The sequence below is a fragment of the Microtus ochrogaster genome, chromosome 8 (genome assembly GCF_000317375.1).
Source record: "Microtus ochrogaster isolate Prairie Vole_2 chromosome 8, MicOch1.0, whole genome shotgun sequence".
Lineage (NCBI taxonomy): Eukaryota > Metazoa > Chordata > Mammalia > Rodentia > Cricetidae > Microtus > Microtus ochrogaster.
Genome location: NC_022015.1, coordinates 72,359,835 through 72,385,923, shown reverse-complemented (window position 1 = coordinate 72,385,923; position 26,089 = coordinate 72,359,835). Strand labels below are relative to the sequence as shown.

The following is a 26,089-nucleotide window of genomic DNA, read 5'->3' as shown; positions in this document are numbered from 1 at the left end:
TCTCTCTCTCTCTCTCTCTCTCTCTCTCTCTCTCTCTCTCTCTCTCTCTCTCCAGTATGGCATTTAAGAACAAGGAAGACCCTTCAAAACTATCACATGAAGATCCCCCCACCGCTGTTCCATTTATCTCTTGAAAAAATTACAAATGCAAAGAAGCACAACTCGGGGAAATGCCATGGAGCCTGGAAAATGCCAACCTTCAACTCCCGAAGCAATGGCAAGCTCATCCGGGAAGAGTACAGCATAAACACGCGAGCATGCACTCGGGCACACCCATGCTCACGCATGTATACAGGCTGGGCTACACACGAGCACGCACACGGGCACATCCACGCTCACGCGTGTATACAGGCTGGGCTACACACGAGCACGCACACGGGCACACCCACGCTCACGCATGTATACAGGCTGGGCTACACACGAGCATGCACACACTCACACGTGTATACAGACTGGGCTTTCAAAGTGGACAAAGAAACAATTACTCGACTAGCTCTAGTCAGTGCTCAGAGACCAGAGGCACAGAGATTCTCTACCTCCTGGAAAAGACACAGAATCAACTCCTTCCTGAGTTCAGCTGGGTTCACAGGATGCCGTGATTCTCACTGGCTTTCACGATACTCAACCCTGTTCGTTGACTACACGTTTGGCTCTTTGAGCCATCTTTCTTTCTTTTTGTTTTTCTTTTCTTGTTTGTTTTTTAAGTAATTTTTTTCCCATATAGCCCCCAAGTTGGCCTTAAATTCAGGAACCGACTGCCTCAGCCTCTTGAGTGCTAGGATTACAGATGTGAGCCAAGACACCTGACCCTTCAGACCTTATTATTTAAAATACTTCAGTGCTCATACACAGACAAGCCAGAAAACATACATATTGACACAGACTAGAACTAGAAATGCCTACTATTATTACTATTGTAATAAGAATAGTAACATATATTGATCCCTTAATATTAGATAGTTGCAATTCTAGGTAGATTTATGGCCCATTTAATCCTCATGAGAGCCTGTAAGAGACTTAAATGATTATCCCTTCCCTATAAGACTAGGGAAACTGAGGTACAGAAAGGATATGAGATTAGCCAGACTCAAAATATGGCAATTTTTCCCTGGGACCTGCCTCTTGCTTTGTGCCAAGGAGCTTTATGTGACTTGCCTGGCACATAGCAGGCACTTAGCGAGAGATTTCTGAAGGGTGAGTGGTATGATGAAGGAGTGAATGACCATGTCTATTAAGGACCTTCGGATGGCAGGCTCCCTAGTGGAAACCAGGCCTAATGGACAGCCAAAGGTTATTTGGATAAAACCTCTTCCAGTGTGTCCAATGGCTATGCTTCTCCAGACACTAACTGCTGCCACTATTGTGCCTGGCCCAGGCTCCCTTTAAATCAGAACTCAGACCCAAGTGCACCCATGAAGCTCCCTAATCACACTGTCCCCTAGAATATTTTCTTCTGAAATATGTGTTTCCTGAGATGCTGATCCTGTTCCTAAAAGGAACCTGAGAAACCCAATCCACCAGGGGGATGTGCTAAATCACCAGATCTTTGGCATCCTACGGACAGCTACCATCGATGATTGACTAAAGTTTTTGATTTTCATCCAGACGTTTGGGCGTTGCCATGGTCATTAGCCTGCTTGTCAGCAAGTGCGCAGGCATTCCCAAGACACAGGTGAACACTAAAGAGGAAAGAACAACCCAGAATAAAACAGACTAAAGAGGACAGGGGTAGCAGTTGTTTGTGAAATCAGTCAGGCAGGTGGTGTTCCAGGAATGGGCTGCTACCTCGGAGAACCATTAGAACGTGGATCCAGCTCACAGGGGACTCGTGTGCTTAAAGACCTTTAAAGACCCTCATGTGGCGGTATCCTTGACGGTCTGCAGAGCCGTACCAATCAGATCCCGGCACAGGGAGCCGATGGATCAACTCCAGTATTCAGCACAGTGAGCAGCCTGCCCACTACCAGGCCAGCCCACCCTGTCCACACTGTCAGGATGCCCTGGACGTGTGCACTCAGGCACAGGGGTCCCCCACCTACTGTCAGTCCAGGTTGTAGATTTTGAAAAGCTTGGTATAAATCTGGTTTGTGACTTTGTACCTGAGCCCCTGTTTGTGATTTAACACTCTGCCTTTTCTCACCTCTCCCACCTCTATTTCCTTTCCTTCTAGCGTTTTAATGCTATTTACAACTTCCTTACTCTTAGAACGCCATAGCAATTTTTCAGTGTCTCTAACTGATATACCCAAATGATTTTTCTTACCTAGGTTTTTCTCTCCTCTCAGCCTAATTTATGTTTTGGTAAGCAGGAACTTCATATCGCTTCATATCATTCACTAGTATTAAGGGTTACTGCTTCTATCAAAGGGATCGTGCTACTAAAAGGCTCATCGCGAGGGCCATTTGTTTATTCTTATGAGCACCCAGTTCCCCCGGTGTGTAAGAGGCTGTGTGTGTGCAGGCGTGCATGCACAATGGCCTTCTCGATGCATGCCTATATGCTCCACTGCCCTGTGTCAATGCCACTTGGCATTGGCAGGAAGGACCCAGCACAACCACGATGTGGACAACAGCTGACCCTGCAAGTGCTGGAGAGAAAGCCAGGCTGTGGGCCTCCCTGTTGACCTTGTTGAGTTCTTTCAGGAGCAGATTCATGTATGCCTGGTGGGGTTCTTTCCTCCAAATCCTCCCTCCCACATCTCTTTTTACCTCAGATGCAAGGAAGGCTTATGGTGACATTATTCATAAGCAAGTTTGGGTTGGGGGGGGAGTTTCCTATTCCTATAGAAGGAGGAAAGTTAGAAAACCAAGAAAATGCTTTCCTACATTACAGGGTTATCTATTGCCTTTTTTCTTCTTTAACTCGTCCTATACCGTCTCCTCACGACTAATTATGTTTGACCTTGACTTCCGGCCTCTTCCTGCACAGTTAAAATTTGTTGCACAGTGGACAGCACCTGCAGAGTGGTTACCTAGTCTGACAGGCCTAGAGACCAGCAGTCAGAGGGGCCAGACCATCACTCCACTCCTGGAAATAAATCCCATTGTATTTGCATTTTAATTTTCCACATAAACAAAGGCTCAGAGTACTCGCTTGGGCAGCATCACTGGACGAATTTAATTAGAAATGAAAAGTTTATAGGGCCCTCTTTAATGCGATTAATGCTCAGTTAACATTTATCACATTCGGGTGCCGGAATCGCCTTTTCTGAGCAGCCACTGGCCATGAAATGAATTTCTCTCAACTTTTTGTACCTATCCGGAGAGATCGGTCATCTCTTAAGAAGTCTGCATGACCTTCCAGAGTGTCTCCCTAGGGTCGGGAGTGGAGGAAACAAATGGAAGTAGAGGCAGAGGCAGATGTTACATGGTAGGCAGGAGGGTAGAAGCGGACAGTGGGTGTGGATTCCACCACCTTCCATTTCTAGAAGGAACTGGACTAGAGCCAGAGCCGTGTCCTCTGCAGGCAGCCAAGCCCCAACCCTGAAGGCTCACCCAGCCCAGAAAGCCCCACAGCTGCCTGTTTCAGCCTCTTTCTGGGGCCCCAAATCAGGCCTGAGGCAGGGCCAGTCAGTGCCACAGCATCCGGCCCTCACCTCTCTTTCTCTCTCACCTGGGAGTTCACCAGGCTTTCCCTCCCAGGACTATGGTGTAAGGAACCTCCTTCCCTCTGGCTTTCCCAGTGGAAGTCTGCCTGCCCTTCTTAGACAAGCAGAGGAGAGTGGGGAACACGACACCTCCATTGGTCCCTGGAGGAAAGTTGCCTTTCCTTATCTTATCAGATTCTCTTAGCTCTTCAGTTAGAATCAGCTGAGATTGGGCTGCTCCTACCCATCCTTCTAACCCAGGGAGGGAGGAGGGGAGGAGGGAGGAGCAGGGGAAGGACCATGGAATGCAGGACTGCGGGGTACACCCTGCAGATGACTGCAGATAACCGTCCTGACCCCTGGTCTCACCCCCACACAGGTAGAGACAACCAGTGCTATGGCCACGCACAGGTGACACACTCACTTCCAACAGGGCAAATGTGCACCCATCTCACATGGGTCCACCCTCCCAGATCCAGGCATGCTCATGGATTGTGTCAGAACCCTCTGTGGACCTGACTGACCCTTACTCGTTGACTCACTAGGACATGTATTGACATCTACTGTCCCTCTGAACCCCTTGCTCTCTGGATAGCATGCAGCGACATCCTGAACGAGCAGACTACCCAAGTCTTGGCAGGGAGTCTTGCTTCGGGACCAGATGGTTCTGCCAACCAGAAGCTTTCTGAATAAGGAAACCACCAGCTCCTGGTTTGACAAGTCTGACTTCTGAGAGTTCCCAGCGATGCTAGGTCAACCTCCCAGGCTGTGAAAGCCAGGCTCAGCTAGAAACCACCAGCCTACATAGTTCCTAAAACAGAGTCACATAAGCCCCGCAGGCCAGGTCTTTCAGCTTTTCTCAGGACATGATGAGCTTTGAAGTAAGAAAAGGCTGTCAGTGTAAGGGGCTGAATGAGGTACTTAAGCCTGACTCTCAGGGATCTTCAGACCCGACAGTGTCTGCCAGACTCATGAGCTCCTCCTCTCCTTGCCTGACAATTATGGACTGGGCATCTGAACCCCCCAAAATTCCAGGGCCAAGAAGGAGTACCAGAATCAGGAAAGGCAATCTCACAACTAGCTAGATGTCATTTGAGTGAGCTCTGGGGCCCCTTTGTTGTCCCTTAATGCCCCGTTCTTCCTCCTAGGTCACTAAATCCTTCCTCACGTTGCTCCTCTGTGCCTGCAAGGTGAATATTGTTCCCTCTGCAGCCAGCTGCCCTGCTCTATACCCTGCCAGGAAGAGCCTGGTACGCTCCCCCAGCTTTCTCTGCTCTCAGGCCACTGCAGAGGGAGCGCACCATGGAGAGCCAGGCCCTGAGACAGGCATAGCAGAAATCTGTGACCTTAAGCTCCAGGTAGCAGGTAGAGGGGACTTCACTGTGGAACCCCAGAGAACAGGGGCACCCTACCTTCTTCTTGACCTCACTCATGCTTTTTCTTGGGCCTGCTATTGACAGCCACAGTCACTGCCAGGAATGTGCAGCATGCTGAGGGGTGGGTGGTCACAGCCCTGTTTGTCTTCCCGTAGGTCTCTCTTAGAAAGGACAATGAAACTCTGACCTTGAGAATATGACTGCAAGGTCATTTCCTCTGCCCCACCCTCCTGTTGGGAACTCCCCAGATGGTGTCTCCTTTTCTCCTTTGTCACCTCTGGGCTTCTCAGAATGTCACCAGCCTACACTGCCAGCTATCCTGGGTACTGGCTTTCTCTAACCATGTCTAAGATGCTTCAGGGGACCAAATGTCCCTTATTTAGATTTCGACACCCTACCCCTTTCTCAGCTGTAGTTACATTCTCTGTGTTTCAGTCCCAAATACTATGCAGGCCAAGGAAGCTACCAGACCCCTTCCACCTCCTAGCTTCTCACCTCCTCCATCACTCTCTTGATTAGCATCTTATCTGTTGTCCCCATCAACACCCCTGACTCCCCTGCTCCTCCTCCAGGTAGAAGGAGTACTATCAACCCAGGACATCCCCAGAAGCTGCTGTACTAAGATACAATGGAATGCTGGACCTCTCCCACTTGCTCTGAGCTCACATTGCTCTTTCCTAAAGCAGAGATCAATGTGAGGAGTTACACAAACCAGAGGCTGCCGACTGCTGGCCAAGGTAGAATCAGATTCAATGTGTGCTTTATTTGGCTAGCATGGAGCTGTTAAAATTTGTCTTTGGGGGTCCTGCAAGATGGCCCACTGGGTAAAGGGATTTACCATGCAAGCCTGAAAACCCGACTTCCAACGCTGGAACCCACAAGATGGGGTAAGGGGCTGGGGAGCTGCCTCAGTGGTCAGAGAGTTTGCATTGCAAGCATGAGGACCAGGGAATTGAGATCCCCAGGACCCCCACAAATGCTAAGTAGGAGCGGTGGCCCACCTACAGTTCCAGCCTCAGAAGACAAAGCAAGCTGACTAGCAAGACCAGTCATATTGGCAAGCTCTGGGGTTTAATTGACCTTTTTCTCAATGAATAAAATAAAAACTATGGAGACTGTGCTCTCTCTCTCTCTGTCTGTCTCTGTCTCTGTCTCTCTCTCTCTCACACACACACACACACACACGTATATACACACCATGCACAAAAATGGGCGGGGAGGGGGAGAAAGAAAGAATAAAAAGGATAGAATCAACTCCCCAAAATTGTCTTCAGACATCACGCACACACAAACAATAATAAATATAAAAACTTTCTCTGTATTAGTGTTTGTAAGCTGGGCCATGTCCAGCTCCTATGACATCTATGCATGATTTCTGCCAGGGCCCTGAACACACTGGTGTATGAGTCCTGTGCCTACACGCATTTCCATCACTGCTCTTGGAACATGCCAGCTTCGACGTCAGGACCCTACTGTCCTTACCCTTGCACCCAAAGCCAAGCTTTCTGGAGTAGATGATCACTCTTAATTCTTTTCTCTCCGTCTCTCAGCACAAAATACCTTCTCAACACATTGTCACTCAAGAAACACAAAAAAGGTCCCAACATTTCCACGACCTGAAAATAAACTGTGAGCGGAACTTGGCTGTATGACCTCTGCCCTCTCCACCTGCCTTCCTTTCCTACCTGGTAGTTTCTGGGTGCAGGGCCCTACTCTTTCTCCTTCAGGTCAGGCCATTTTTCTCTCTTCTCAAATGCCAGCAGCTCTCTTGCCTAGCCCTCTTAGTTCCCAAGTCACCCTTTGATACTGAGCCTTGTCTGGCTTCAAAGCCTTCTCCAGTTCTACCGTGTGTTTAATTTCTCATCTGGAATCTTCCCTGTTCCCTAGTACCTGGGAAGGATCTGGGGTTAGGGCTAGGTCCAACACAGAGGAAGCTGTGTTCATAGCTATGTACTACTGTTACTGCTGTGTTTCATCCTGGCCTGTGGCTGTCTGACCTGACCACAGTGTGTGTGTGTGTGTGTGTGTGTGTGTGTGTGTGTGTGTGTGTGTGTGTATTTGGGTGTTTGGTTTTTGTTTGCTTGTTTGAGACAGAGTCTCTATTCTGTAGACCAGGCTGGCCTTGAACTCTTGGAGGTCTGCCTGCCTCTGCTGTGATCAAAGGTATACACCTCCATGCCTCGTGTGGATCAGCTTTGGAGAAAATTATATATCTGGAAGAACATTGTCATGGCTACTGATGTGACTGGTCCCTAACTAGTTCTGTCAACAGGGCTTGGGCTTGTGTCAAAGTAAGGACGAACATATGATCACAAAAGTCCCCCTAACCAAGGTGGCACCGCAGGGGCAAAGGCCCTCGGATTGGGGTTAACTGGGCTTAAGGAATATTGTAATACAAACAAAAATTGATGGAAAACTTGGCCTCAGGTTGTCTAAATTGTGAAATGGAACCACCTTTAGCCCAGCTCTATGACTGTTACCACTTCAGGCAACAACCTCACTGACTGACTTGTGATTAACCATCGGAGCCAAGGACAAGGTGCCCAGCCGTATACTAAAACAACAGGCCACATACCAGAGACTGCGCTCTTTGTTCTCTTGACCCCAGAGCCCGGCAGCTAAGAGTGGATACAGGTAGAGGCAAGCGCACACAGTCTTCCACACCGAAGATGATGACCTTTACCCCTGTATGCCATTGTGCATACATTCTAACTGCATCCTGATAGCATCAAACCCAAAACTGTGACCGGCAAGAGAAAACCATCTGTGCCCAGTGGCAGCAGATAATTCCAGGAGATACCTTCTCTCCAATTAGTGTTTGCCTTGCTTGGGTACTGGCTGAGAGAAACCAATCTTCATGTTTTAGGAACCCTTCTGCCTTCCCTGGATGCTTCATTGACCATAGATGCCTCTATCTTGTGAACCTGAGCTCTGCACACCTAGCCTGATGGGGAAAGAAGTATGAAAAGACACAACAGGAATCTGGAAAATTCGCAAGTCAGATGGGCACCGTCTACTGCATTCTTTTAAGGACATGGAAAGTGGCTTCTTCTCAATGTAGCCATTCTCCTCTTAATAGGAGAACTGCAATGCAACCCCAGATAGCATCATGGAGGGTCTCAGAGGAGCCCTGAGGACCAAGGCCCTGCAGGGTAGCCAGGTCTGCAGCTATAGGAAGCTGGAAGTAGACAACGGGCCCCTGGGTTAAAGTGTTCCTTCATCAGTCCTGCTTAGAAGCAGGACCTCCGTCCTCTATGGGCTCATGGGAACCCCCTCTCCAGAATGCAGGTTTTGGGGAGAATGCCTCATCTATGCTGGTTACTACTACCGCTTTTCTGTCTAAAACTGTAGTGTTCTAATCCTCAAGTCCATCCCATCCTGTTGGCCATCAAATCACCCTCTGCATACCACAAGCCACCTTCTAGAACATGTGTTGCCACCACCACCACCCAGTATTGCCTGTCCTTCCTGAGGCTGACTGCACAGCAATGCCTTGCTTGTGCCGGGAAGCATACACAACCCTGCCTTCCCAGCCTCTCCTCCAGGAAGCCCCGCGTCCCTTCTCCAGGAGCTGCTCCTGTCTGGCACCATCTCCACTTGGCTAATTCCCCTTGTGGCCCCTCTATTGAACTGTTGTGTTGTCCATTTCCCTGTGACAAGGGCTCTGGTTACAGAGTTATTGATTGGTTTCATGCAGACAGATGGGCCCTTCCTGGCTCCCATCGAAATCCCTGGCTGTATGGGCTGATTGTTGCCTCTCAGGGTATAGGATTGCACCAGAGACCACCCTCCACGCAGTCTCCTTTGCCCGGGCTGTGGATGGTAATAAATGGAGTCAGCCTGAGCAATAATAAAAGCAATCCAGTAGGGTTACCTGTGCAGACACAAGATTTATGCCTCTTCATATTTGATGTGATTGTTTTATTGAGTTCTCAGAACAGTTGGGACTTTATTTGTTTATTTTGGGGTTCCCCCTCTCTTTTCCTCTTTACATCACCTCCTAAACCCAACCCGGAATTTTTCTGAAGATAACCCCTCATCTCAAAAGTTGCCAGCCGAAGTAGGAACTCATAGCAACCAACCACTGAAAACCCACAAGCCAACCACCAGGGGCTAGTCAGACCCAGCAGTCAGTGCAACCTTCTAAATTCCATCCCAGAACTCACATGGTAGGAGAGAACCAATTCCCACAAGCTTTATGCTGACCTGCACCTGAGTGCTGTGTTAGGTGTGTGCCACACACACTCACTCACTCACACATTAAATAAATAAAAATGAAACATTAAAAACACAAGAAGCAGATCAACAACCATGCCTGTCTCACATGTCTCTCTAAGTACAGGTGACCAGAACAGCAAAGATGTCCTTTAGGAAAAATAGCTTTGTGACAGAAACCTCAGATAAGACACTGGCTTGCAGCCCCTTCTGCAAGGCCTGCAGCCCCAGGACAGTTCTCTGTGTTATTTTTCTCATTCCTCTTTGGGATGAAGCCTTTTTCTTAACTCACTGACCCGCCCCTGACTCTTGGCCTGTCACCAACAGTGGTGACAGACAGCTGCAAAGATCTAGATATGTGACAAGCAATGCCACCCCCTCTGCCCTAGCTTCCATGCCAAGCCTGGTCCAAGAGTCAAATCCACACAATCTAGAGCTGAATTTCAGAGGCAGGAACAGACATGTTGGTCTAGGATGTGGCTCCAGAATCCCCATGGCTGTGATTAGTGATTACCAGCTCACTTAAAAAAACAAGTGGTAACCCGCTGCCCACCACCAGACCAGTGACAAACACCTGAGAATTACACAGCAGGGACATGGAAGTGACAGGAACTGTCATCGCTTAACACAGCAACGAGGCTGCAGCGGTCCTGAAGCCAGTGCTGTCACTGCAAGGAGAAATGTGCTCACTTCAAGCCAAACAGGATAAGGAAGAATACAGGGGCGGTTGGTGATTGGCAAGCCCCGAGGGTCCACTGCAAAGATCTAAGGTTGCAGAGTCCTTGAACCCCAAAAAGTGTTGACTAGCCTCAAGACATCCATCAGCTAGCTCAGAGACCACTCCCAGAGGGTCTTCAGTAGCCCTAGACTCCACCTGGACTTCCTGCTGTTCTCTCAAAGGAGTGATCTCTACCCAGGGCAACAGTCCAACCTGAAGACTCAGGCAGGAAAATCCTTCCTGCTTCGTCAAAAACTCAACCTGACAAGGTAACTTTCCCCTCTTTCCGTACATGGATCTTCCATCTCTCCCCTGCCCATAGGCCATCTCCCATGCCAGGTTTCAACCTAAAGTTACCTGTTTACAAACACTGTCCCCAACAATGGTGTCATACAAGCTGAAGAGCTGGCAAGTCCATGCTGAGCTGTAATTTATATTTATAACAATTCAATAAATTCCACGACCTGCTCAGAGCTAAGATTTTGGCCAATGGTTTCTGGGTGTGGGTGGTTCCCTACCACACACCTTTGACCCAGAGAAGCATTTCTATGGGGATTTGCCAGGGGAAAACTCAGGTTGGACAGCCAGGGCTTTATGGTGGCAGGACCAAAGAATGCCAAAACCATTTTTAAAGCATGAAAAGCAATTTAGTTTATAGCCATAACAGCATATTTCAAGTGTGGCGACAGCATCTGTTTGGGGGAGGAGAAGACGAGAACCTTTGGCTCAGGTGAGTGAGCAGGTGTAGACTTCCTTTCTTGCCAATACTGGCTCCTGAGCACCTTACTCCGGACATGTATGTATGTACATTGTGTGTGTGTGTGTGTGTGTGTGTGTGTGTGTGTGTGTGTGTATCAAAAACAACAGCAACATGAGTGGACACACTACCATCCCCCAAGCTCTGAACTCAGGCACTCTCCACTTCCCAGTACACATCATATACACAGGGAGATCTCCAGTTCCTTCCTACAGTGAAAATTCTCAGAACAGGAAGGCCCAAGTTCCTGATACAACCAGCACCTGCAGGAATGCCACGCCTTTATCAGGCATTTGCAAGAAACGCGGCTCCACAAGAACCTTCCCCTTCAGGGCAGAGTACCCACAGGAATGACATTGATGATTGGGGTGCCCAAATGTGTACCCGTGACATACTGGGAAGCCTCAACCAATTTTTCCAAAGTACCAACTATGGGAAGATTCTTCCCAAAGCAAACTTTAGAACAGCCTAATAGATCCCATTGACAAATTAAGCCTTGAAGTCTAACTACAGAGCCAGGGCTGTCCATGTTGCTGGCTGGTGGCTTCCCTGCTCCTGGGCTCATGCTCCAAATCACCTTTCAGCAATGCCTACCCAGAAATGCCTCCTTCTTCACACCCAAAGGAAGCCTGTGGGTACCTCACATAACAGGCACCTGAGGCCAGCAGCCACTGTTGGCTGTTAGAGTGGTTGGGCTCCGACCATTCTTTCCCCAAGGCTCATCTCACAGGCATCCCGCTAGTCTACCTTTTTTTTTTTTTTTTATTTTCGAGGCAGGGTTTCTCTGTAGCTTTAGTTTCTGTCCTGGAACTAGCTCTTGTAGACCAGGCTGGCCTCGAACTCACAGAGATCCGCCTGCCTCTGCCTCCCAAGTGCTGGGATTAAAGGCGTGCGCCACCACTGCCTGGCTCCTAGTCTACTTTCTTATAGCTTGGTAGATGCACCTTCAGACTTCTGGAGTTTGATGTTAGGGTCACTTGTCCTCTGCACTCTAGGACTTTTTAAGAATGAAACATCCTCAAACTTGTGCCTAAACCAGCTTTAAAAACAGCTCGGCCATCCATGAATATGTGTTGGAGGGGGAGCAGACAGGAGGGTGCTGGGCAGGGTAGGGGCCACACCCCACCCACATGAAGCGAATCACTGTGACTGTGTGTCTTGGATTCTCCCAAAGCTTGCAGTCCCATCACAGACAATAAGTGTATCTCCAAACAGTCCCCAGGGCACCGCTGCCCAGCCAGGTGACATTGCCCCTCACTGCAGTCACTCTTGGCTCAGCTACTGTCCTCCTAAGGCCTCAGCTCTAGCTCACCGCACGGACCACCAGCAAAGTCTCTGGGTGGGTGGCTCGGAAAAAAAAAAGGAAAAAGAAGTGTTGTTCCCTTCCCCTAACTGTCACACCTGCCTCAATCCCCAAGCTTCCCAGCCTCCCGACTTTTAAACGCAAAGCACTTACTGCTTTCTCAAACCACCCAGTGTTATTCTCCAGCTCTTTTGGAAAAGTGTCTAAATGTCAATCAGCCATACGTTTCCAGTACCTAGCTGAGCCAGGCCCGGGGAGCTGGAGAGTTTCGGAGGGTGTATAATTAGCCGATCAGTATTATGTTACCCTGTTCATAACTGAATAACCATTTTAATACAGATGGCACACACTGGGATAATTTCTGGGGTCGCCTTGCAGTATGTTACAGCACGAGTGTGGCAGAGGGAATCTTCTTTAGCCAAGGTACATTCTACCAGCTAATTCTACCTGCTGTTTTCGGGATGATTTGGGATAATTCCATATCATTTGCAAAATATTAAAAAAAGACAGGTGAGGCTAGTTGCAGAGAGAAACACCATCTGAATTATTAGTCGTCCTGATAATAGGCCTATGAAGGGTACAAAGAATAACAGAGTATGAAACCCTTAACCCTCTTCTCGTTTGGGGGTCCCTGGAAATGAGGGCTACCTGCTTTCTGGTTGGAGTGTGACTTTCGCAGTCCTGAATCTCTGTGTACCATGGTCAGGCTCTAACAGTTCTGACGCCAGTTTGGGATCATGAGATTGAGGGCTGCCTGAATGTTCTGTAATCACCCTAGACTGATACCCTGGCTGGGGTGCACATGCATAAAGCATGACCTGCCATCTCCCAGACAGCACTCCAGAGTGATCTGGGACTTAAGAGACCTAAGTATCCTGCAAGCTGAACTGACTAGAGCCTGCATGGTCCCAGTGTCTGAACCTATCAGCATGGAAAAGATTGCAGCCTCCTTCTAGCATGCCTAGTGGTGGGGGCCTCTCCCAAGAGTCGGCCGCAGGGACCCTGCTCTCACTCCCTGCCTGACATCCCGGTCCTTGTCCAGCTCCCCTTCTCTCTGCCAAGTCCTGGCTGGTGGCTGGCATCTACTTTGTAGGCCTGGATGCCAGTGCTTCTCGGCCGGAAATTTGTGTGGCACTGGCTAGCAAGACCTGGGCTCCTGGGAGAGGCAAGCTTTGTGGGAGTTGGCTGAAAGGGTAAAGGAGTCAGGATTCTGGATGCCCCTGGGGAAGGGTACATGACTTTAGAAAGAAAAGTCTGTTTGGAAGCGGTGAATAGACAGTGGTCATTTTAAAAGCTTTGCTATGGGCTGTGATTGTCTCTAGATCCCGAGGCGGGTAATCTTGGAGTCTTAATTACCACAAACACTTGGATTCATTTCCAGGACACCGGCGGGAGAAGCCTGGCAGGGAAAACTCAGCTCTGAATTGGAAAGAGCCCTGTCTGTCTGTCTGTCTGTCTGTCTGTCTGTCTGTCTGTCTGTCTATGCCTCTCAGGTCCATTTTCCTTACCCAAAGAATTCAGGCTAGGGGCTGGAAGGAGGGATAGAGGCCGGACAGAGTGAAGATGGACCCTGGGAGATGGCCCAACAGGCAGGAGTAGGGAACTGGAGCCCTGCTCTCCAGGCCCAGGGGGGCTTTGCTCACCTGTTGATGGATGAGACGCTGGGCACTGTGTCATTGTCGCAGATGCCCTCAGCTAGCAGCCGGTCACGGATCTCCCAGGCGAACATAGTCGGGTTCTGCCGCTTGTATTCAGCAATCTTGTCCACCACTTTGGGCGTTGCCACCTTGGGCTTGGAACCGCCAATCACTCCAGGCTTGATGCTGCCAGTCTCGTAGTACCTGGGCCAGGAAGGCCGTCGGGGTCAGCAAGAAGCCGGTGGTGGCAAGGGCAGGGGGGCTGCAAGCTCCAGAGCTGCTAAGCCGCTCTCCCTCCCTAGGCATCAGCGTGAAGGGAAAAAGGCCCTGTGTAGCTGAGCAGACTCCAGAAGGTGCTTGACTAGGGCATTGTAGCTGGGCATGGACAGCGGCTAGAGCAGGCACCCTGGGGAATGGAAGCCTGGCCCTCAACTTAAGAAGCACAGAAGGACCCCTGCTGGGAGAGCTGATCCCATCTAAAGCCCAGAGTCCCTACAGAACCTGGACCCTCCTTTAGCCTTCCTAATGCTGTCTTTTCTCCTTTTGGGATGCCCCTTCTTCCAACCCCATTCACATTGCTTAGTTGGGGGAAAAAAATCCCTCCTTTTCTGAATGTAACTGCCTTCCTCGGAAGGCCCAGGGAGCTGGGTTATGTTGGGTAGACTCTACAACACCCTCACTCCAAGGCTCGGCCACCATAGCGGCCCTTTCAAAAGGGGCAGCCAGTCTTTTGATCCCTTTAAGTCTGGACCTTCCTTTCGTGCCTAGCACCTCAACTTTTAACTAAAGCCTCAGCTGGAAAGGGAGGCAGCGCCCGGCCCTCACCTGCCCAGGATTTTGCTGACACAGCCATGGCTGACCCGCAGCTGCCGGGAGATGTCACAGGGCCGCACACCCTGGTGGGCCAGCTCCACGATGCGCTGCCTCACCACGTCGGGTAGGGGCCGGCCGTTCACAAACACCCCCCCGAGCTGGTTCACACCCCCGTGCCCTGCTGGGGAGAGACAAGAAAAAAACACAACACCCCACAACAGCAGGGACCGGCCATTAGTCAGGGTCCGAGGCCAGCCACGTGCGAAGGGAGCAAGCAGGGCTAAGGGGGCATATCCGGGGATTCGGGGAGAAAGGTGGCTTGTTTGCGTGCAGGAAAGAGGAGGATTAGGTATCGGACCCCGGCTAGCTGTAAGAACCGAGAAGCTGGCCTAGGGAAGAACCCGCCTCTCAGACTAGCGCGCTGCAAAGGAGAAAGTGCGGGAAGAGTAGAGAAGCCAGGAGAGAACAGACGCGAAGAATGGAGAGGGAAAACAAACGACAAAGGGGAAATAATGCCAGCAGGGATGAAAGAAGGGAGATGGGGAGAGAAAGGACCGGGCCAGGGACAGCACTGTTGCCGACTAGGAACCCGCCTGCAGCCGCAGGCTAGGCGCTGTTTGGGTATCACAAGGGCTTGGAGCCAGACGATTTTGGAGGGTCGGGGTCCTCTTGACTCAGCTCAGGGGGTATTCAGTATAGAGAGGGACTAAGTCAAATGCAGCCCCTTTTCACCTTCGCTGCCTACCTCTCCCCTTGTATCTGTTTTTAATTGTAATTGTACGATGTCCTCTTTCCCTGTTTTTTGTTTTGTTTTGTTTTAATGGGGAGTTCTTCCTTCCCTTTATGTTTCTGTCTTCTGGTATTTGGAATCATATTTTCCCTCTGCATCCCTAATATCTAAGATGGAAAGAAATCCAGGTGAAGAAGAAACGGCAGAAGAGACAGTGATTCGGGATCCGCTGCACTCCGAGACAGCGAGGCGGCTAAGAGTCTCTCACTCGTCCCCCAGCAGCCGCTGACGGTTCTGGGCTGCTGGGGTTCTCTTGCCTACTATGCTGCTCGGGGCTGGGGTCCCCCGAGTCTCCCCCAGGCCCGGGTGGCATGGTAGGTAGGGACCGCACCTGCGGAGTTAGGACTCAGACACTGGGTGTTTCAGCCTAAGCCAGTTCGGGACCCTCTGACCTCTCAGACCTCAGCAGCTGCCCAGGAAACCCAACAGTAAGGACGGATGTTCCGGAACAGAGCCCTTGGTTTCCAGACCAACTAGGCAACTGGGTGGGTGGGTGGGGGCTCCTAACCTGGAAGCTGAAAAGGCCACCGGGGTGCCAGGCTCGAGGCCGCTGCCGACTGCCCCAATTTCCGAGGCCTAAAGCAGCCTAGAAATCCTGCACCTGCAGCGGTTAACCTACAGCAGCAGTTACTCAGCAATCTAACAGCAGAGACTTCTAGCGGCAGAGTCAGGACAGACAAGGTCTGCAACCTGCAGCCACTGCCCCGTGGCCTCCAGCGAGTTTCGGAGAAAGCGGGCACAACTCGTGCCCCCTTTATCTCTTTCCCATAACATTCTGCCGAGACCAAAACAAGCTTGAGAGAAGCCCCTGGACAGAGGCCTCTAATCGAGAGGCTCCGGGAAGCCAGAACCTCTTATCTTACACCCCCAGTCCCCATAGTCTCCCCATCTTGGTCCCACTCTTCTCCCCCTCCCCGCCCTACAAACCCCGACCATCAATAATTTAGGCCCCGGGAGAACTCGCGTTACCGGTATGAAAAGGCGGCAGCTGCGGGCAGATTAAAGATGAATAATTCAGCCTCACCGGGCTCCGGGCCCGGCCCCTCTGCCCCAATATATGGGATGGGGATTGCAACCGGGCACTTCTGGAGTTCAGAGCCGATGGACCGCGGAGGACCCGCGCTGAATCAGGCCTGGAATGTGCTACTGCCGAGGGCACCGACCCGGGCTGTATGTAGCTGCTCGCCCGTCAGCCGGCCGCCTTGCCGGCCCGCGCAGTGCCCTTCTCCCTTCCTTCGACCACCTTCTCCTGGCTTTGCTCCCCTTTTGGTTTCGGAGTGGTTCCCTGAGTCTGGCCCTGACTGGCGCGTCCCGGAAGCAGTCCCCAAAAATTACTGAGCTAGGCAGCGGCAGAAGGGCCGAGACCGAGGCTGGCCGCCTTGGTGAACCGGCGTGTGGACTGTTTCATTCCCTCCGAAAAAGAGCTAGGCTTCCCGGCTGCCCGAGAAACCCGCAGTGGCCCATATTCCCTCGCTTGGGTTTCCATTACCTAAAAATTATTTAGGGAACTATATTTTATTCCGAAAGTTTTTTTTAATCGTCCCGTAAAGTTAAACGTGTGCTTAGGGAAGGAATAAACAAAACATGGTTCTCTCTTATTGTATCATATTTTAAAGCACAGAACAAGGCTAGGTCTAAAAAGTTACCTTGTGGAAAGTTACAAATTATCCTTAATTATTAATCTATACATGGGGAGAGCTTTTCTATTTAGAATATTATTTATATTTTTAAGCAAAGGAAAATATCTGACAAATAGTTTTCCAAGTTAAAGACCTAGCATGAATTAGATAAATTCAAAATTCATTAGATAGTTCCCCGTTTCCTATTTTTCTGTTTCTCCAGCCCCATAACATTCTTTTATTTTCTTTCCTTGATTTCCCCCTCTTGGTTTGATTTCTCTTTCCTTTCTCCTCGGCTTTAGCATTTGTCTTTCTTTTGTTCTTTCCCTCTCGTTTTTCCATTCTTGCTGACCCCCTGGCCGGGGTGCTGGCTGCTTGGTCCTCAACAGAGTGGAGGCAGGCAAAGAAGGCTCCAGAATGCAGAGCATCCAGGAGCTGGTTCGGAAGGCTCTACTACTTGCTTTTTTCCTGACTTTGATTTCTTCTCAAAACCCCTTACTGTTTTTAGAACGATCACCCCCTGGGCAAAGTCAAGAAAAGTGACCACCTTCTCCTGCCAATCTCATGTTCCTAGCTGAAAGGGAAGAGAAGGAGAAGGCGGAGAAGTGAGGATGAAAGAAAGAGGATGGGAATATTTCAAACCAGTCCCCATGAAGCCTTGGCTAAGCTGGAAGGAACAAGAGAGCTGAGGCTCAGAAGGGGGTCGCACCCCCAGGAGCTTCTACTTCGCTGTCCTGACACCTAGGCTGCTCAAGCTAGGAGCCTCCTCCTGATGGTCCACAACTCTAAGTTTCAGAGAGGTAGATATGAGGGGGAGGGTGGAGAGAGAGAGAGAGAGAGAGAGAGAGAGAGAGAGAGAGAGAGAGAGAGAACTGTCAATTAATCCTTCAGTCCAGGGCAAAAGCTAGGGAGTAGTGGGTGGCTCGGACCTGGGCCCAGGGCTATGTATCCCGCGAGGTAAGGAGGAGCAGGTGGAAGGAGCAAAGGCAGGTGGAGCACTAGCAAAGGTACAAAGGCAGACAGAACGATAAGCATGGGGTGTCAAAAAGCAGAAGAGAGTAGCTAAAGACAGGAGAAACACTAGGTAAGAGAAATAGGCAGGGCACGAAAGGAGGGGCCGAGAAAAAGCCGGTGTGGCCTCTAGGATAAGACCTGAGCGCAGGGGGCCGGACAACACTGGGGCTAGACGGGATTGGAACCGAGACAAGAGCCGGGCGCCGGTACTCACGGTGCATCGCGGAGAAGGGGTCTGCTTTGCAGTGCATATCCATGGGGAGGCAGAGGAGCGGGAGCAGCGCGGCCGCCGCCGCCGTGTCGCCTCTCAAACTCAACTTCAGGACTTGAGGAGAAAAGGAAGGGACGGTGGGGGAGGGAGGGTGAGCGGGCGCCCGGCTACTGCGGGGTACGCAAGGGCGGGGGGCGCCGCTCTGGGCTCCCCGCCGGGACTCCTCCGGGCCCGCCGGGGTTTGCAACCGCAGCGGCTGCAACTTGCCACCGTCGGGGTACGAGGCTGGGCAGTCAGTAAAGCAGCCCCCGGGCGACGGGCTGGGCCAAGGGGCACAGGGGGCGCATGGCTCGCGCGCCAGTTGCGGCCAGAGCTGAGGCCGGGTGGGGAAGACGGCTCACTCAGCTCCCCTGGAACCCGGTGGTCTAAGAGGCTCTGAACGGAAAGGGCTCAGGGCAGGGGCCGCCCGAGGGCGCCGGGAGGGGAGCCGGGCCGCTCCAAGTGCCGGCGAGTTGACGAAGTTGGCAGAGAAGTAGCAATCCCCGGGATGTCCAAGCTGCGCCCGCGGGAGGGGAGCGCGAGAACCGGCCCCCGCCCCCGGAAAAGGCAGGCGCTCGCCGCGGCGGCCGGAGGGCCAGGAGGGAGGGAGGCAGCCTAGGAGCCTAGCGGCGCCCGCAGCACTGTGCTGGCCCCAGGTGGGTTGCGGCTGCAAGAAGACTCGGCCAGAGACTGGAGTCTGGGCTCCCGGTGTGTGTCTCTCTAAAAGCTGCAAAGCCCCCTCCAGACCCCCTCCTCCTCCCCGCGCCGGGAGATGGATGACTTGTCAGACAAAGGCAATAGATTCCACCACTCTGTGATTCGCCAGCGCCGGAGCCCCGAGCTTCGGCAAGGAGGGCCCCGCGCCTGTCACTCCGGTGCGGGCGAGGGGAGGGCCGGGGAGGGGGAAACGGGAGGGAGTAGCGGGTGAAGGAAGAGGGAGGGTGAGGAGCAGGCCAGGGGGAGGAGGACTGGGAGCCCGGGATTAAAACTACACTGAGAAACGAAACTCGCCGAGAAGATAAACGTTAGATAAGGATAAAGAACGGCCAGCCTAATGAATATTCAGGCAACCACAGTGGGCCTTCGAGCGCGCGGCGCCCCGAAGCCAGGCTCTCTGTCCCAACTCGCCCAGTCCTGCCATCCACCGGCCAATGCCCGCAGATCCCACTGCCCGCGGGTCCTCATCCTTAGTCTTAAGTCGGCTATCCTTAGCGCTGAGTTCCCTTCCGTTCCTCCCTGTGTCTTCCTTCCTCCCTCCCTTTACCTCTGGTCCTTCCCTTTCGCCTTTCCCTCCTGTGGTACCTTCCCCATCCATGAACGCCTGATTTTCATTCCGGGGCAAAGTGCCCAGCAGTTTGTCCCCTCCCGTCCCACACGCTGTGGCGCGCACTCCCTCCCCGGAGTCTGGGCAGCACAGAACGCTTGGTTCAGAATCAAGCTAGAGGCCTCTGGCTAGGACCCACCTGCTTTGGTGGGACCCAACGGACGGCAGGAAAGCCAGGGAACTTGGCTCTTGGACCCTCGGGTAGCTAGGGAGGGGATTGAGCTAGAGACAGTGCGCAGGGGCTAGTCCGCCACGGCGGCAGAGAATGCTAAAGCCCAAGGCGGGACCAAGGCGCTCTCTCTCCCCGGCTGGGGAGAAGAAGAGGCTGAGCGCCGCCCGCCGCTAGCTCTGCGGATCCGGAACGAGCGCAGCCGGCGTAGTACGCCGGCCTGGCCCGGCTTCTATCCGAGCCGCTGGCCCAGTCTCTGCAGTCTGACCCTCACTCGCTCTCTTGTTCGCTGGGGTCCTCTCTCACGCACTAGGCAAGAGAAGTCCTTTGTCTCCTAACTGGTTAAGTACAGAATATCCGGGAGATCTTTATGAAATATTTTCCCTCGTCTCATAAATCATCTTGGCACTTCAGCTGATGTTTTAACTCTCTCTCTCCCCCCTTCGCTCCCTCCTCCCAGGCTTCCCTGGGTCTGAGAAAGGGCGGCTCTGGGAAGCTCGAGCTGCCAAACAGTGCTTTCTTGCCTGGCGGATCCGAGCCTCTTGGCGTTGTCTGCAGCTCCTGAAGCCCAGAGGAAGGGCAGTGAGCGGATTCATGCCCCTGTCCCTATGGCCAAAAAGCCTCAGCAATATTTGGGATTGGGGAAAGCACCCACTAGACTCAGACTGACTCCTACTGGGCATCTAGAACCCTGGTTTCCCAGGATGCCCTTACTCTGGAAGGGTTTCAGGCCAGGCTCGGCTGCACAGGATTCTGAGCTTTCCATTGCTTGGGGAGATGGGTCCGCTGGGATCCGGGCCTTTGCCCTGTCTCCCGCAAATTTCTGATACCTATCTGATTAATCCAATTGCAGAGTAACTGCTGAAAATTAAAAATTAAAAAAAATAACAAAACAAGATAAAATACCTACCTGTCTGCCACCCACCGCTCTGTCCCTCACTTCCCTTGGGATGAGGACTAGGTTGGTTCCCCTGGGCAGGAGGTTGCAGGCTCAGGGGTCCTGCCTGGAAAGCTAGTACCTTCCTCCCAAGGCCTGCAGATGGCGCTCGCAGGTTTGCTTTGGCCTCACAACCCCCGGAACCCGCACTAACTTCGCGTGGAGGAACGAAAAAGGAGAAACAGAGTAAGTCAGTTCCCCAGCCAGGAGAGCCAGGACCTCTCAGGTGGCACTAAATGGCATAGCCTTAGCTTCCTTCCAAGAGCTAATCAAATCAGAATTGAATGTGGGGAGCATTAAAAAGAAACCGTGGTTAGAAACCCATAAAGGAGCCTTGGCCAGGTCTCGGTATGTTGGGTGTACATAAGTTATGTCTTGATGAGTCTGAACTGTTGGAGAAACAAAAATGCGTGGAGTCCCTCGTTCCACACAGAAATCCACACTTCTCTAGAACTCAATGTATTCCTTTTTCATACACTATGAAGTGTGAACGTGGACAATGGGCATTTTCACGTACTGGGGGAGGGGATGATCTTTACATTTTGTAAAGAGAACTAACAGTTTGTAAAGCAGCGTGTTTGAAGTTCGCACCCCCACACTCGTACCTTTTAAATAGACCCTCTTGGGAATGAGGGCTAGTAACTGTCCAATGTCCAGGTAGCCTCAGAAAGCCCTAGCACGCCTTTCTCCCCTTGCTCCTGGGACACTCTGTCTAGCTTCCCAGTCGGTTTCTGGCTCTAGATAATCAAAAGGCAAACCACCCCGCTGCTTTGGAAGCTCCGTTAGCCTCTGCACAGCCTTCTCTCTGGACTTCAGCATGAAGGGCTGGCCTGCATCTGTTCCTCCTCGGTGGCCTCTCGCTCCAACTCCCCTTTCCTGTTCTTTTTCTTCTTCTATGGGTCCTAACAGAAGGGGAAAGAGTAGGGGGAAAAAAGAAGAAAGAAGAGGAAAGAGAGGAAAGAGAAAGAAGAAAACAACCCAACCCCAAACACAACCAGGGCTCCGACCTGTCAGGGTTGGTTGCTTTTCCCTCGTCTGCCTCTAAATGAACCTTTTCTCTCCAGTGTTTTCAAAGCAGCCCTTCCACCCCCACCCCAACCTAGGGGCATTTACACTTCAAACAAGGCGCCCGCCTCCCTGCGGAAATTTAAAGGCAAATAAACTTTTGGGGAGTTGCTCTGATACCCATCTCGGGATTTGCTTCATTAGCCGCCTCTGTGCATCTGATCTGCCCAATAAATCTTCCTTGTGGATCTCGGCTCCTTCGCCTTCTCCGCTCCCATCTCTGCCAGGCTAGCTTGGCGCCGGGCGGCCCACTCCTACCTCCTCCCTTTCCGACCAGCTAGGGTTCTCCACTGCTCCGCTTGAGTGTTAGGTGTGCGGGAGGCTGTGGTCGCGAGAAGAAGGACCTCCTGTATAAACTTATGCAGAGGTGTCCCAAGCCGTGTGTGACTTACACCTCAGCTTTCAATGTATTTCTAAGCAGATTACGCATAAGCAAAGTGTGAGTGGAGATCCTGCCTGCTAACCCCGCTTGCCCCGACTCCTATTTGTGACTCTTTTGCTAGGTTTTTGGTTTGTTTGCTGCCCAGGAACTTTCTGTCAGGACGGAAAAGAGAGTGACGTGTCTGCCTCCCTTCTGCTCACACAGCTCTACCCTGGGACTAGGCACGGGGTCTCAACAGTTCTCGAAGGTGTCTGTGCTATCGGGGATCTGGAGAGGGCCCGGCTGCAGTGGAGCATCCCAGCTGTGCCCCTCCCCCGTGGCCTAGGCTTGTCTCTTTCCTTCTACCTCCTGGGGAGTAGCGAGGGGAGCTAGGGCCTGAGCTCCAACGGAGGGGATTAGAAATTCCGAAATTAAGCGTATCTCCCCAGGAAATGCTCCCCACAGCGCAGACCAAATTAAAAGCATTAAAGTGTGTGTGTTGGGGGGTGCTGTTTAGAATTAAGGGACAAAAAAAAAAACTAGAAAAAAACCTAGTCCGAAGGAAAGGAAAGCACAATCCAAAGAGGGAGAAAGCGCCGGTTGAGTAGCTACTACGTAGCCCAGTGTCTCTTTGGATTATTCCGTTTGGAACTCATCATATCCACTAACAAAAAGAAAAGAAAAAAGTTCTTACAATCAAACTCTGGGTCGCACACCCGCGGCCCACTTGCCCTCAGAGTGCGCCCTTGGAGGGCGTACCCTAGGCGTCCAGATCCCTGGCAGTGGATGAACGCTCTGAGGCCCCTCTCCTGCCCCGCCTGACCGGCTCCCGCCAGCCCCCCCTCCACTCCCCCTGCCTAGCCCGCTTTCTGGTCACATTGGAGGATTTTTTTTTTTTTGGAAGAGCTTCTGGTACAATATGGAGCACCATGGGCTGCAATTTCACACTCCACAGCGCATTCTCCCTAAAGCTACTTTTTTTTTTTATCCAAGACCCCCTAATTTCTGCTTCCTCGCTCTCCCCCCTTGCTCCCTCCCTCCCTCCTGTTCTCACTCTTCGTTTCCCGCCTTTGTTCCCAATATTTGGACACCCCACAAGAATCCCGGGGGTCCCGGCTGCCAGCTGGCCCCGCCCGCCTAGTCTGTTGGTCCTGTAGAGGCCGAGCACACGTGCTGAGCCTTTATCCTCCTTGGCCCCTCCTCCCTTTAACCCTGCTTCCCTACGTGTGTTAGAGGACCTAGCAACCTCCCTGGCCCTTCACAGGCCCTTTGAGGAGTAATGACAATACAAACCACTTGGCTACTAAAGGGGCCTCATATTGGCACGGGTCAGCCAGGTGGCTGCCTGTGGACCACTGAACTGGTGGAGGGGTGTAAAAATAGTCAAAACTTGGCCAGCAGGCCCACGGGGTAGGAGTGGAGGGCTTGGACCAAAGAGGGAAAACTAGATGGGAAAGAATCAAGGAGGCCCCGATAATCCTGTCTCAGACCTGAATACCACCTTACTGGTCCCAGCACCCACAGAGGGCTGCTAAAAGAACCATTCACCACCACCCCATCTCCCCCATCCCACCCCCCCCACCAACCCCGCCCTGCCTTCAGGAAGGAGAAGCTGTCTCCGCCTGCATAGTCCCTATGCTTTTTTAGAGCCCCAGTTTTCTTACCAGTAAAATGGGGACAATTATATTTGTCCACTATGGAGCCTTTGAAAAACAAACACTTCTATAGTGGGTGAAGGAATAATTGTCCAGCTTTCTGAACACATGACAACCCCAAAGAGGGAAGTGGGGGAGGGGGTCTGAGCTTGCAGGCTGGCAGAACACGAGGGTGTTGTTTTCCATCCTACCCCATAAATGTTATTGGGATCCCTCACTGCCACTCCTCCCTGTGTTTCTGCCTTGCAGACTCCCGCCCCTTCCCTTTTGACTACACCACACCTATCCAGGTTTCTCTTCGTCTCTTTTGCCACTCCTCCATTCCCACTTCCTGCACACACACACACACACACACACACACACACACACACACACACACACACACACACACACCCCAGTCTACTGTAACTGCTAGATCAGTTCAATTTCTCACCCACATCCCCAACAATCCGGTTAATTGTGACCCGAGGCGCGGTCCCCTTTAGGCCACTCCACCAAAACCTTTGGCAGAGGTTGGGGAAAGGAAACCCCCCCCCCCTGTTCTGTCCGGTTTCAAACAAAGAGAGTTGATCGTCCTAGAACCTGCAGTCAACTTGCCAAAGACTGAGCAGAGATGAGACGTGGGCAGAGCCTGATAGGAGTGCCAGGAGGCGGAGGGAAGCAGAAGGGGTGAAACGGAGCACCCAAAGGGGGTGCTGAGGCCACCGAAGAGACCTGCCCCTGGAAGGCCTGCAGAGGCTGGTAGGGCAAAGCCGGTCTCCATCGGGCCAGCTGCCCCCTCCTCTCTGAGCCTGGGTGAGAGAGTCCAAGGGTGGTTGACTGTTGATGGGGAGGTAATGATTAACCCTCTTCTCAGCCTGCTGGAGCCCGCAGCTCAGCGGACTGTAGTGGAGGGAGACTGTGCTGGAGGATCTGGGACGTCCCCAGTGCCACCCACCGCTACAGTGACTACAGAGAGGGAGAGGACAGGAGGTAGCAAGTGGTAGTTGAAAGGAATGCAAGGCAACTCCAGATGCGGGGAAGCTAAGGGTAGCGAAATAGCCAGGGCCCACACGTCGGGAAAGGCAGGGATAGCCTGCGGAAGAGGGCTCTGGGCCCTGCAGCACAGAGGAATAGTTGGAGAGAGGGGCGGGAGGACCAGGGCAGAGTTTCCCGGGAGTTATGAGCAGACACCAAATCTACTGTCTCGGATCCATCCGCGCGCCGCCCTCCCTTTCTCCTCTTGCAGCAGCTGTGTGGATGTGAGGAGCAGGCGGAGTGCGCGCCTGAGCCGGGAGCCGGTAAGGCAGAGCGAAACCTGCCAGCGAGGCAAGGGAGACCTTGGGGGCACGGCCGCCCAGGCGGGGGAAGGGCTGCGAGGTGGCTGGAAACAAAGGACCGGAGAGGAGGGGAGAGAGGACACAGGGTAAGGAGGGCTGGCTGAGAGGCTAGAGGCCCAAGAAAAAGACCAAGGTTTGTACAAGGTTTGCCTGTCCTTTCCATCAAGCTTGGAGCCAAGACGCTCCCGGGGATCTTGGCCCGACGTCCAGTGGCCTCGGGTCCGGACAGGGGCTTTAGCCAGTAGATGCAGCTGCTGCGGAGGGGGGTGGGGGTGGGCTTGTAAGCGTGCGAACTTGCAGGTGACTGGGCTGGGAAGAAATAGCAAGGGAAGGTTCCTCCTAGGGGTTAGATTTCTGCATTTGGTGCTACAAGCCTCTGCCCTCTGCTCTTGGCAGGCCAGAGCATCTATCCCTTCAAACTTTGCTGAAGCAAAAGGCCTGAATGTAATTTTTTTGAGGTTCTAGGACAAATTCCCTTCTTTGGCGGGGAAGGGGATGATTTGGTTTGAGACTCTAAGGGTCATCTGTATCCAGGATTATCTCTTAAATTTCTGTCACTATGATTAGAAAGAAAAAGCAGCGCACAGTGAATCCCTGGTAGAAAGCTCAGACTCACTCGGGAGTTCTTCCACCAAGTCTAGACCTTCAAAGAGCTCTAGACCCGCGGCTAACGAATACATGGATGAAACTGACTAAGGAAGGGAAATCCCCCTCCCCAGCATCTGAATCAATGAGGAGGTGTTTGACTGAATGTGTCTGAGTGCTGTAAGGGATTTGAAACGGTGGTGATGGGTGTTTAGGCAAATAGCTGTTTGTGTTCCACACCCGGGCTAAGGTAAAACAGGACCAATTTCGAGTGCCTCCCCCTCTCCTCACCCAGCCCCTCAGTCCAGGCTGCTCCGAGGCCAAAGCTTCCCAGCCTCTTCCAGCAGGACTGCCAATCAATCTTGCAGGTCAACACAGCAATTAATAACGGGGCGAGGAGGGCCAGCAGAAGAGGGTGGGAGGTGTCAGGCTGCATCTTCCCCCTATGCTCTGAAGACCCAGTTACTGGATCAGGGAGAAGGAAGAGTTCTCTGAGGGAAAAACAACAACAACAAAAACCCTGGGAACTCTGTGGAAGTCCGGGAGATCACTCTGGGCTGCCAAGGGAAAAGGCAGGAGATCATCTACCAGGAGCC

At 52.1% G+C, this 26,089-nt stretch overlaps 1 protein-coding gene across 4 annotated transcripts in view; it reads right to left on the bottom strand.

Annotated features, from left to right (window-relative positions):
- The window catches only part of Pax2 (paired box 2), an 84,934-nt gene extending 61,023 nt beyond the window's left edge, over positions 1-23,911 (bottom strand). For 3 of the 4 annotated variants that reach the window (XM_005352343.2, XM_005352345.2, XM_005352344.2), the window contains exons 1-3: positions 18,043-18,120; positions 14,418-14,586; positions 13,599-13,796 (exon numbers count right to left, since the gene is read on the bottom strand). In XM_005352343.2, coding sequence (XP_005352400.1) covers positions 13,599-13,796; positions 14,418-14,586; positions 18,043-18,085 — 410 coding nt within the window. In that variant the 5' untranslated portion in view covers positions 18,086-18,120. Of the gene's footprint in view, positions 1-13,598; positions 13,797-14,417; positions 14,587-18,042; positions 18,154-23,054; positions 23,072-23,903 lie in introns of those variants that run through there. The other variant, XM_005352346.3, reaches the window with a different exon arrangement.
- Between the last annotated feature and the right edge of the window lie 2,178 nt (positions 23,912-26,089).